The sequence below is a fragment of the Lotus japonicus genome, chromosome 4, assembly GCF_012489685.1.
Source record: "Lotus japonicus ecotype B-129 chromosome 4, LjGifu_v1.2".
Taxonomy (NCBI): Eukaryota; Viridiplantae; Streptophyta; class Magnoliopsida; order Fabales; family Fabaceae; genus Lotus; species Lotus japonicus.
The window spans coordinates 12,348,402-12,361,252 of NC_080044.1; the positions used below are offsets into that span (position 1 = coordinate 12,348,402).

Genomic DNA, 12,851 nt, shown 5'->3' on the forward strand with positions numbered 1-12,851 from the left:
ATGGCCAGGAGAAAAGTAAAACGTGAATACATTGTTAATGACTCTGCGAGGAAGACAACATACAGGAAAAGAAAGAAAGGTTTGATCAAGAAGGTGGATGAACTAAGCACCCTTTGTGGAATTGAAGCATGTGCTATAATTTATAGCCCCTTCGAACCTCAACATGTGGTTTGGCCATCCCCACCTTGGGTTCAAAAGGCGTTCGAAAGATTGAAGACAATGCCTGAATTGGAGCAGAGCAAGAAGATGGTGAACCAGTAGACTTTCACAAAACAGATGATCCTGAAGGCAAAAGACCAAATGATGAAACAGAGGAAGGAAAACAGGGAGAAAGAGATGAACTTGCACATGTATAGGTGCATCAATGCAGGGAAGGTTCAACCCAACATGAACCTGAATGATATGAATGATCTTGCATGGGTGATTGATCAAAATTTGAAGGAGGTCGACCGAGCGTTGGAAAAATGAATAAGACTGTGATCCACCAGGGTCAATCTTCAGTCTTAGTCGGTGAAAGTTCAATCCAACCCCAGATGGCACTAGCACCAGCACTTGCAGTAGCCAAAACTGAAGAAATGGCCATAGTGAATGATGTCCATGGGCTGGTCACGGATAATTCTGATGCCATGCAGAGGCAATGGTATATGAATTTGATCAATGATAATTATGGGAATGAGACAGTCCCATTATTTGGAGATGCTAATCTCCAAAATGGATTATTTTGGCCCCACCCATAATCTCGAGAAAATTATGATGTGCCTCTTAGCAATGCTTGTAGGGGGAATGCATGATCTCTCCCAATCTAGTTTTATGATTTTTGTTTTTTGTGCAAATGTGAAGACACAATATTTAGCCATTATGGCTTAGTAGTCTTCACATTTTTATTTCATTTATGCAAATAATACATCATGTGTAGCATAAGCTCACATGTTTATTTCCGCTACTTCCAAAATCTTGTGGCTTTAAATTCAAAGTGTACTGGTTTTGGTTTTTATGGTAGTATGAATAAAGTTTTAATTCGTGTTGTTTTTCAATGTTTTTTGCATCTATGATTAATCAACATTGGCTACTTCTTGTATTGCAAATAAATGAAAAATAATTATTTTATTTAAATTTGGATTCATAAGCTATCAAGAGACTCATTTCGTAGGACAATAACTGTAGCATTCATTTTGGTTATGATGTACATATATATGCTACAATTTGTACACTGTATTTTTTGATACATATCTTTATTATTATTAAAATATAAATTATAACTAAACTACAATTCTAAAACATCCGTCCAAAACCAAAACCATTCCCACTTTTTTCTTTTTTGTCGGGTGAATATTTATTCTTGTGACCGTTGTCGATTACTACAAATACTAATAAGGACCTCTCAAATTCTGAATTTATCTTTATTTATTTTGTAAACTTTACTAATTCATCATATATATAAATAATCAACAAAATAATATGAGGAACATTTCAGGTCTTGATTTTTGTATGTATCTCTCGGGTTGTTTTTGTATTGTTTATGGGGTTTCTTTTTTGTTGTCCCCCTTGCCATCGTTGCTGTTTGTTTAGCCTTGCGATTGATCTGGTTCCTGGGTCTTGGTCGAGGGCTTTTAGGTTTAGTGGGGTTTCCTTTTGTTCATCGAGTTGTTCCTTTTTTGAGGCTTTACTCGCTCCCTTAGGGTTTTGTCCTTAGGGGTTTTTTGTGGATAATAATACATAATCATTTATCTTTCAAAAAAATAATAAACAAAACGAAATGAATGGAATAAGATTATGAATTAAGAGTAAATTAGAAAAATTATCACAAAGGTACCCGCAAGACATTTGCACCTGAGAACTTTTTTATCTAGATAATAATATTTAAATAATGTATTTATAAACAAAAAAGTTGGTGGTGAGAAACGGGAGTTTTAGTAATCTACTATAAATATATAATACTAATCCATTATGAATAAAAAAATATGATAGTCATTACAAACAATTAATTTTGAAATATAATTTTGCATGAATCCATTATAGATAAGATCCTTATCCATTATAACCCTCAAACAAACTCAACGCAATAGCTATGTTCTCCAACCCAACCTCTAATACAATTATTGGTTCTTAATTATTATAATTAATTGCTAAGTTCTTTATACACTCTGACCCTCTAGCAAACTCAATTATTGGTTTCCTTAGCCTCTAACACAATTATTGATTTTTAATTATTATAATTAATGGCTAAGATTAATCGAAATAAAAATAGGTTATTAAATTTATAAAAAATATTTATGCTATTTATTAGTGGAGTGGATGAAGAGAATTTGAATTCTCATACTACCAAGATATATCATATTTTTTACAGCTTGAATATCATAATGACACATGATTATCTATATCTTCTGTGAATGGAATGACATTTATGGTGAGATTTTACACCACAAAGTGAGTTGGCAGCTATTAGTGAAGATCATCACAAATCAAACAAGGCATGTAAACTTGACCTATATATATATAAGACAATTCATGATGAAAAACCACAACAAATCATTTTGATTTTCAATTTTATTTCTTGTCACTTTTTTTTTCTGGCCAGCACCATGGCCAGGAGAAAAATTAAACGTGAATACATTGTCAATGACTCTGCGAGGAAGACAACATACAGGAAAAGGAAGAAAGGTTTGATCAAGAAGGTGGATGAACTAAGCACCCTTTGTGGAATTGAAGCATGTGCTATAATTTATAGCCCCTTCGAACCTCAACCTGTGGTTTGGCCATCCCCACCTGGGGTTCACAAAGCGTTGGAAAGGTTGAAGACAATGCCTGAATTGGAGCAGAGCAAGAAGATGGTGAACCAGGAGACTTTCACAAAACAGATGATCCTGAAGGCAAAAGACCAAATGATGAAACAGAGGAAGGAAAACAGGGAGAAAGAGATGAACTTGCACATGTATAGGTGCATCAATGCAGGGAAGGTTCAACCCAACATGAACATGAATGATCTGAATGATCTTGCATGGGTGATTGATCAAAATTTGAAGGAGGTCGACCGAGCGTTGGAAAAAATGAATAAGACTGTGGTCCACCAGGGTCAATCTTCAGTCCTAGTCGGTGAAAGTTCAATCCAACCCCAAATGGCACTAGCACCAGCACTTGCAGTAGCCAAAACTGAAGAAATGGCCATAGTGAATGATGTCCATGGGCTGGTCACGGCTAATTCTGATGCCATGCAGAGGCAATGGTATATGAATTTGATCAATGATAATTATGGGAATGAGACAGTCCCATTATTTGGAGATGCTAATCTCCAAAATGGATTATTTTGGCCCCACCCATAATCTCGAGAAAATTATGATGTGCCTCTTAGCAATGTTTGTAGGGGGAATGCATGATCTCTCCCAATCTAGTTTTATGATTTTTGTTTTTTGTGTAAATGTGAAGACACAATATTTAGCCATTATGGCTTAGTAGTCTTCACATTTTTATTTCATTTATGCAAATAATACATCATGTGTAGCTTAGGCTCACATGTTTATTTTCGCTACTTCCAAAATCTTGTGGCTTTAATTTCAAAGTGTACTGGTTATGGTAGTATGAATAAAGTTTTAATTCGTGTTGTTTTTCAATGTTTTTTGCATCTATGATTAATCAACAATGGCTACTTCTTGTATTGCAAATAAAAGAAAAATAATTATTTTATTTAAATTTGGATTCATAAGCTATCAAGAGACTCATTTCGTAGGATAATAACTGTAGCATTCATTTTGGTTATGATGTACATATATATGCTACAATTTGTACACTGTATTTTTTGATACATATCTTTATTATTAATAAAATATAAATTATAACTAAACTACAATTCTAAAACATCCGTCAAAAACCAAAACCATTCCCACTTTTTTCTTTTTTGTCGCGAGAATATTTCTTCTTGTGATTGTTGTCGATTACTACCAATACTAATAAGGACCTCTCAAATTATGAATTTATCTTTATTTATTTTGTAAAATTTACTAATTTATCATATATATAAATAATCAACAAAATAATATGAGGAACATTTCAGGTCTTGATTTTTGTATGTATCTCTCGGGTTGTTTTTGTATTGGTTATGGGGTTTTTTTTTGGTTGTCCCCCTTGCCATCGTTGCTGTTTGTTTAGCCTTGCGATTGATCTGGTTCCAGGGTCTTGGTTGAGGGCTTTTAGGTTTAGTGGGGTTTCCTTTTGTTCATCGAGTTGTTCCTTTTTTGACGCTTTACTCGCTCCCTTAGGGTTTTGCCCTTAGGGGTTTTTTGTGGATAATAATACATAATCTTTTATCTTTCAAAAAAATAATAAACAAAATGAAATGAATGGAATAACATTATGAATTAAGAGTAAATTAGAAAAAATTTCGCATAGGTACCCGCAAGACATTTGCACCTGAGAACTTTTTTGTCAATATAATAATATTTAAACAATGTATTTATACAACAAAAAATTTGGTGGTGAGAAACGGGAGTTTTAGTAATCTACTATAAATATATAATACTAATCCATTATGAATAAAAAAATATGATAGTCATTACAAACAATTAATTTTGAAATATAATTTTGCATGAATCCATTATAGATAAGATCCTTATCCATTATAACCCTCAAACAAACTCAACGCAATAGCTATCTTCTCCAACCCAACCTCTAATGCAATTATTGGTTCTTAATTATTATAATTAATTGCTAAGTTCTTTATACACTCTGACCCTCTAGCAAACTCAATTATTGGTTTCCTTAGCCTCTAACACAATTATTGATTTTTAATTATTATAATTAATGACTAAGATTAATCTAAATAAAAACAGGTTATTTAATTTATAAAAAATATTTATGCAATTTATTAGTGTAGTGGATGAAGAGAATTTGAATTCTCATACTACCAAGATATATCATATTTTTTACAGCTTGAATATCATAATGACACATGATTATCTATATCTTCTGTGAATGGAATGACATTTTTTGGTGAGATTTTACACCACAAAGTGAGTTGGCAGCTATTAGTGAAGATCAACACAAATCAAACAAGGCATGTAAACTTGACCTATATATATATGAGACAATTCATGATGAAAAACCACAACAAATCATTTTGATTTTCAATTTTATTTCTTGTCACTTTTTTTTTCTGGCCAGCACCATGGCCAGGAGAAAAGTGAAACGTGAATACATTGTCAATGACTCTGCGAGGAAGACAACATACAGGAAAAGGAAGAAAGGTTTGATCAAGAAGGTGGATGAACTAAGTACCCTTTGTGGAATTGAAGCATGTGCTATAATTTATAGCCCCTTCGAACCTCAACCTGTGGTTTGGCCATCCCCACCTGGGGTTCAGAAAGCGTTGGAAAGGTTGAAGACAATGCCTGAATTGGAGCAGAGCAAGAAGATGGTGAACCAGGAGACTTTCACAAAACAGATGATCCTGAAGGCAAAAGACCAAATGATGAAACAGAGGAAGGAAAACAGGGAGAAAGAGATGAACTTGCACATGTATAGGTGCATCAATGCAGGGAAGGTTCAACCCAACATGAACATGAATGATCTGAATGATCTTGCATGGGTGATTGATCAAAATTTGAAGGAGGTCGACCGAGCGTTGGAAAAAATGAATAAGACTGTGGTCCACCAGGGTCAATCTTCAGTCCTAGTCGGTGAAAGTTCAATCCAACCCCAAATGGCACTAGCACCAGCACTTGCAGTAGCCAAAACTGAAGAAATGGCCATAGTGAATGATGTCCATGGGCTGGTCACGGCTAATTCTGATGCCATGCAGAGGCAATGGTATATGAATTTGATCAATGATAATTATGGGAATGAGACAGTCCCATTATTTGGAGATGCTAATCTCCAAAATGGATTATTTTGGCCCCACCCATAATCTCGAGAAAATTATGATATGCCTCTTAGCAATGTTTGTAGGGGGAATGCATGATCTCTCCCAATCTAGTTTTATGATTTTTGTTTTTTGTGTAAATGTGAAGACACAATATTTAGCCATTATGGCTTAGTAGTCTTCACATTTTTATTTCATTTATGCAAATAATACATCATGTGTAGCTTAGGCTCACATGTTTATTTTCGCTACTTCCAAAATCTTGTGGCTTTAATTTCAAAGTGTACTGGTTATGGTAGTATGAATAAAGTTTTAATTCGTGTTGTTTTTCAATGTTTTTTGCATCTATGATTAATCAACAATGGCTACTTCTTGTATTGCAAATAAAAGAAAAATAATTATTTTATTTAAATTTGGATTCATAAGCTATCAAGAGACTCATTTCGTAGGATAATAGCTGTAGCATTCATTTTGGTTATGATGTACATATATATGCTACAATTTGTACACTGTATTTTTTGATACATATCTTTATTATTAATAAAATATAAATTATAACTAAACTACAATTCTAAAACATCCGTCAAAAACCAAAACCATTCCCACTTTTTTCTTTTTTGTCGCGAGAATATTTCTTCTTGTGATTGTTGTCGATTACTACCAATACTAATAAGGACCTCTCAAATTATGAATTTATCTTTATTTATTTTGTAAAATTTACTAATTTATCATATATATAAATAATCAACAAAATAATATGAGGAACATTTCAGGTCTTGATTTTTGTATGTATCTCTCGGGTTGTTTTTGTATTGGTTATGGGGTTTTTTTTTTGGTTGTCCCCCTTGCCATCGTTGCTGTTTGTTTAGCCTTGCGATTGATCTGGTTCCAGGGTCTTGGTCGAGGGCTTTTAGGTTTAGTGGGGTTTCCTTTTGTTCATCGAGTTGTTCCTTTTTTGAGGCTTTACTCGCTCCCTTAGGGTTTTGCCCTTAGGGGTTTTTTGTGGATAATAATATATAATCTTTTATCTTTCAAAAAAATAATAAACAAAATGAAATGAATGGAATAACATTATGAATTAAGAGTAAATTAGAAAAAATTTCGCATAGGTACCCGCAAGACATTTGACCTGAGAACTTTTTTGTCAATATAATAATATTTAAACAATGTATTTATACAACAAAAAATTTGGTGGTGAGAAACGGGAGTTTTAGTAATCTACTATAAATATATAATACTAATCCATTATGAATAAAAAAATATGATAGTCATTACAAACAATTAATTTTGAAATATAATTTTGCATGAATCCATTATAGATAAGATCCTTATCCATTATAACCCTCAAACAAACTCAACGCAATAGCTATCTTCTCCAACCCAACCTCTAATACAATTATTGGTTCTTAATTATTATAATTAATTGCTAAGTTCTTTATACACTCTGACCCTCTAGCAAACTCAATTATTGGTTTCCTTAGCCTCTAACACAATTATTGATTTTTAATTATTATAATTAATGACTAAGATTAATCTAAATAAAAACAGGTTATTAAATTTATAAAAAATATTTATGCAATTTATTAGTGGAGTGGATGAAGAGAATTTGAATTCTCATACTACCAAGATATATCATATTTTTTACAGCTTGAATATCATAATGACACATGATTATCTATATCTTCTGTGAATGGAATGACATTTATGGTGAGATTTTACACCACAAAGTGAGTTGGCAGATATTAGTGAAGATCATCACAAATCAAACAAGGCATGTAAACTTGACCTATATATATATAAGACAATTCATGATGAAAAACCACAACAAATCATTTTGATTTTCAATTTTATTTCTTGTCACTTTTTTTTTCTGGCCAGCACCATGGCCAGGAGAAAAATTAAACGTGAATACATTGTCAATGACTCTGCGAGGAAGACAACATACAGGAAAAGGAAGAAAGGTTTGATCAAGAAGGTGGATGAACTAAGCACCCTTTGTGGAATTGAAGCATGTGCTATAATTTATAGCCCCTTCGAACCTCAACCTGTGGTTTGGCCATCCCCACCTGGGGTTCACAAAGCGTTGGAAAGGTTGAAGACAATGCCTGAATTGGAGCAGAGCAAGAAGATGGTGAACCAGGAGACTTTCACAAAACAGATGATCCTGAAGGCAAAAGACCAAATGATGAAACAGAGGAAGGAAAACAGGGAGAAAGAGATGAACTTGCACATGTATAGGTGCATCAATGCAGGGAAGGTTCAACCCAACATGAACATGAATGATCTGAATGATCTTGCATGGGTGATTGATCAAAATTTGAAGGAGGTCGACCGAGCGTTGGAAAAAATGAATAAGACTGTGGTCCACCAGGGTCAATCTTCAGTCCTAGTCGGTGAAAGTTCAGTCCAACCCCAAATGGCACTAGCACCAGCACTTGCAGTAGCCAAAACTGAAGAAATGGCCATAGTGAATGATGTCCATGGGCTGGTCACGGCTAATTCTGATGCCATGCAGAGGCAATGGTATATGAATTTGATCAATGATAATTATGGGAATGAGACAGTCCCATTATTTGGAGATGCTAATCTCCAAAATGGATTATTTTGGCCCCACCCATAATCTCGAGAAAATTATGATGTGCCTCTTAGCAATGTTTGTAGGGGGAATGCATGATCTCTCCCAATCTAGTTTTATGATTTTTGTTTTTTGTGTAAATGTGAAGACACAATATTTAGCCATTATGGCTTAGTAGTCTTCACATTTTTATTTCATTTATGCAAATAATACATCATGTGTAGCTTAGGCTCACATGTTTATTTTCGCTACTTCCAAAATCTTGTGGCTTTAATTTCAAAGTGTACTGGTTATGGTAGTATGAATAAAGTTTTAATTCGTGTTGTTTTTCAATGTTTTTTGCATCTATGATTAATCAACAATGGCTACTTCTTGTATTGCAAATAAAAGAAAAATAATTATTTTATTTAAATTTGGATTCATAAGCTATCAAGAGACTCATTTCGTAGGATAATAACTGTAGCATTCATTTTGGTTATGATGTACATATATATGCTACAATTTGTACACTGTATTTTTTGATACATATCTTTATTATTAATAAAATATAAATTATAACTAAACTACAATTCTAAAACATCCGTCAAAAACCAAAACCATTCCCACTTTTTTCTTTTTTGTCGCGAGAATATTTCTTCTTGTGATTGTTGTCGATTACTACCAATACTAATAAGGACCTCTCAAATTATGAATTTATCTTTATTTATTTTGTAAAATTTACTAATTTATCATATATATAAATAATCAACAAAATAATATGAGGAACATTTCAGGTCTTGATTTTTGTATGTATCTCTCGGGTTGTTTTTGTATTGGTTATGGGGTTTTTTTTTGGTTGTCCCCCTTGCCATCGTTGCTGTTTGTTTAGCCTTGCGATTGATCTGGTTCCTGGGTCTTGGTCGAGGGCTTTTAGGTTTAGTGGGGTTTCCTTTTGTTCATCGAGTTGTTCCTTTTTTGAGGCTTTACTCGCTCCCTTAGGGTTTTGCCCTTAGGGGTTTTTTGTGGATAATAATACATAATCTTTTATCTTTCAAAAAAATAATAAACAAAATGAAATGAATGGAATAACATTATGAATTAAGAGTAAATTAGAAAAAATTTCGTATAGGTACCCGCAAGACATTTGAACCTGAGAACTTTTTTGTCAATATAATAATATTTAAACAATGTATTTATACAACAAAAAATTTGGTGGTAAGAAACGGGAGTTTTAGTAATCTACTATAAATATATAATACTAATCCATTATGAATAAAAAAATATGATAGTCATTACAAACAATTAATTTTGAAATATAATTTTGCATGAATCCATTATAGATAAGATCCTTATCCATTATAACCCTCAAACAAACTCAACGCAATAGCTATCTTCTCCAACCCAACCTCTAATGCAATTATTGGTTCTTAATTATTATAATTAATTGCTAAGTTCTTTATACACTCTGACCCTCCAGCAAACTCAATTATTGGTTTCCTTAGCCTCTAACACAATTATTGATTTTTAATTATTATAATTAATGACTAAGATTAATCTAAATAAAAACAGGTTATTTAATTTATAAAAAATATTTATGCAATTTATTAGTGGAGTGGATGAAGAGAATTTGAATTCTCATACTACCAAGATATATCATATTTTTTACAGCTTGAATATCATAATGACACATGATTATCTATATCTTCTATGAATGGAATGACATTTCTGGTGAGATTTTACACCACAAAGTGAGTTGGCAGCTATTAGTGAAGATCATCACAAATCAAACAAGGCATGTAAACTTGACCTATATATATATGAGACAATTCATGATGAAAAACCACAACAAATCATTTTGATTTTCAATTTTATTTCTTGTCACTTTTTTTTTCTGGCCAGCACCATGGCCAGGAGAAAAGTGAAACGTGAATACATTGTCAATGACTCTGCGAGGAAGACAACATACAGGAAAAGGAAGAAAGGTTTGATCAAGAAGGTGGATGAACTAAGCACCCTTTGTGGAATTGAAGCATGTGCTATAATTTATAGCCCCTTCGAACCTCAACCTGTGGTTTGGCCATCCCCACCTGGGGTTCACAAAGCGTTGGAAAGGTTGAAGACAATGCCTGAATTGGAGCAGAGCAAGAAGATGGTGAACCAGGAGACTTTCACAAAACAGATGATCCTGAAGGCAAAAGACCAAATGATGAAACAGAGGAAGGAAAACAGGGAGAAAGAGATGAACTTGCACATGTATAGGTGCATCAATGCAGGGAAGGTTCAACCCAACATGAACATGAATGATCTGAATGATCTTGCATGGGTGATTGATCAAAATTTGAAGGAGGTCGACCGAGCGTTGGAAAAAATGAATAAGACTGTGGTCCACCAGGGTCAATCTTCAGTCCTAGTCGGTGAAAGTTCAGTCCAACCCCAAATGGCACTAGCACCAGCACTTGCAGTAGCCAAAACTGAAGAAATGGCCATAGTGAATGATGTCCATGGGCTGGTCACGGCTAATTCTGATGCCATGCAGAGGCAATGGTATATGAATTTGATCAATGATAATTATGGGAATGAGACAGTCCCATTATTTGGAGATGCTAATCTCCAAAATGGATTATTTTGGCCCCACCCATAATCTCGAGAAAATTATGATGTGCCTCTTAGCAATGTTTGTAGGGGGAATGCATGATCTCTCCCAATCTAGTTTTATGATTTTTGTTTTTTGTGTAAATGTGAAGACACAATATTTAGCCATTATGGCTTAGTAGTCTTCACATTTTTATTTCATTTATGCAAATAATACATCATGTGTAGCTTAGGCTCACATGTTTATTTTCGCTACTTCCAAAATCTTGTGGCTTTAATTTCAAAGTGTACTGGTTATGGTAGTATGAATAAAGTTTTAATTCGTGTTGTTTTTCAATGTTTTTTGCATCTATGATTAATCAACAATGGCTACTTCTTGTATTGCAAATAAAAGAAAAATAATTATTTTATTTAAATTTGGATTCATAAGCTATCAAGAGACTCATTTCGTAGGATAATAACTGTAGCATTCATTTTGGTTATGATGTACATATATATGCTACAATTTGTACACTGTATTTTTTGATACATATCTTTATTATTAATAAAATATAAATTATAACTAAACTACAATTCTAAAACATCCGTCAAAAACCAAAACCATTCCCACTTTTTTCTTTTTTGTCGCGAGAATATTTCTTCTTGTGATTGTTGTCGATTACTACCAATACTAATAAGGACCTCTCAAATTATGAATTTATCTTTATTTATTTTGTAAAATTTACTAATTTATCATATATATAAATAATCAACAAAATAATATGAGGAACATTTCAGGTCTTGATTTTTGTATGTATCTCTCGGGTTGTTTTTGTATTGGTTATGGGGTTTTTTTTTGGTTGTCCCCCTTGCCATCGTTGCTGTTTGTTTAGCCTTGCGATTGATCTGGTTCCTGGGTCTTGGTCGAGGGCTTTTAGGTTTAGTGGGGTTTCCTTTTGTTCATCAAGTTGTTCCTTTTTTGAGGCTTTACTCGCTCCCTTAGGGTTTTGCCCTTAGGGGTTTTTTGTGGATAATAATACATAATCTTTTATCTTTCAAAAAAATAATAAACAAAATGAAATGAATGGAATAACATTATGAATTAAGAGTAAATTAGAAAAAATTTCGCATAGGTACCAGCAAGACATTTGCACCTGAGAACTTTTTTGTCAATATAATAATATTTAAACAATGTATTTATACAACAAAAAATTTGGTGGTAAGAAACGGGAGTTTTAGTAATCTACTATAAATATATAATACTAATCCATTATGAATAAAAAAATATGATAGTCATTACAAACAATTAATTTTGAAATATAATTTTGCATGAATCCATTATAGATAAGATCCTTATCCATTATAACCCTCAAACAAACTCAACGCAATAGCTATCTTCTCCAACCCAACCTCTAATGCAATTATTGGTTCTTAATTATTATAATTAATTGCTAAGTTCTTTATACACTCTGACCCTCCAGCAAACTCAATTATTGGTTTCCTTAGCCTCTAACACAATTATTGATTTTTAATTATTATAATTAATGACTAAGATTAATCTAAATAAAAACAGGTTATTTAATTTATAAAAAATATTTATGCAATTTATTAGTGGAGTGGATGAAGAGAATTTGAATTCTCATACTACCAAGATATATCATATTTTTTACAGCTTGAATATCATAATGACACATGATTATCTATATCTTCTGTGAATGGAATGACATTTATGGTGAGATTTTACACCACAAAGTGAGTTGGCAGCTATTAGTGAAGATCATCACAAATCAAGCAAGGCATGTAAACTTGACCTATATATATATGAGACAATTCATGATGAAAAACCACAACAAATCATTTTGATTTTCAATTTTA

At 32.8% G+C, this 12,851-nt stretch overlaps 4 protein-coding genes and 1 pseudogene across 4 annotated transcripts; all 5 read left to right on the forward strand.

Annotated features, from left to right (window-relative positions):
- Nucleotides 1-468, forward strand: LOC130712312 (agamous-like MADS-box protein AGL80; annotated as a pseudogene).
- Nucleotides 469-2,538: 2,070 nt separating this feature from the next.
- LOC130714048 (agamous-like MADS-box protein AGL80) lies at nucleotides 2,539-3,592 on the forward strand. The gene has a single exon (XM_057563903.1). The coding sequence runs from the start codon at nucleotides 2,583-2,585 to the stop codon at nucleotides 3,318-3,320; it is 738 nt and encodes a 245-aa protein (XP_057419886.1). The 5' UTR covers nucleotides 2,539-2,582; the 3' UTR covers nucleotides 3,321-3,592.
- Nucleotides 3,593-5,103: 1,511 nt separating this feature from the next.
- Nucleotides 5,104-6,168, forward strand: LOC130714141 (agamous-like MADS-box protein AGL80). The gene has a single exon (XM_057564033.1). The coding sequence runs from the start codon at nucleotides 5,159-5,161 to the stop codon at nucleotides 5,894-5,896; it is 738 nt and encodes a 245-aa protein (XP_057420016.1). The 5' UTR covers nucleotides 5,104-5,158; the 3' UTR covers nucleotides 5,897-6,168.
- A 1,522-nt stretch (nucleotides 6,169-7,690) lies between these two features.
- On the forward strand, nucleotides 7,691-8,743 carry LOC130714079 (agamous-like MADS-box protein AGL80). The gene has a single exon (XM_057563944.1). The coding sequence runs from the start codon at nucleotides 7,734-7,736 to the stop codon at nucleotides 8,469-8,471; it is 738 nt and encodes a 245-aa protein (XP_057419927.1). The 5' UTR covers nucleotides 7,691-7,733; the 3' UTR covers nucleotides 8,472-8,743.
- Nucleotides 8,744-10,253: 1,510 nt separating this feature from the next.
- LOC130714023 (agamous-like MADS-box protein AGL80) lies at nucleotides 10,254-11,318 on the forward strand. Its single transcript, XM_057563872.1, has one exon. It carries the CDS (start codon nucleotides 10,309-10,311, stop codon nucleotides 11,044-11,046), a length of 738 nt encoding a protein of 245 aa, XP_057419855.1. The 5' UTR covers nucleotides 10,254-10,308; the 3' UTR covers nucleotides 11,047-11,318.
- Nucleotides 11,319-12,851: the final 1,533 nt, after the last annotated feature.

Excerpts from the sequence above, each read along its gene's own strand:
- LOC130714023 (XM_057563872.1), top strand. The coding sequence starts at position 10,309 with ATGGCCAGGAGAAAAGTGAAACGTGAATACATTGTCAATGACTCTGCG.
- LOC130714079 (XM_057563944.1), top strand. The coding sequence starts at position 7,734 with ATGGCCAGGAGAAAAATTAAACGTGAATACATTGTCAATGACTCTGCG.
- LOC130714048 (XM_057563903.1), top strand. The coding sequence starts at position 2,583 with ATGGCCAGGAGAAAAATTAAACGTGAATACATTGTCAATGACTCTGCG.
- LOC130714141 (XM_057564033.1), top strand. The coding sequence starts at position 5,159 with ATGGCCAGGAGAAAAGTGAAACGTGAATACATTGTCAATGACTCTGCG.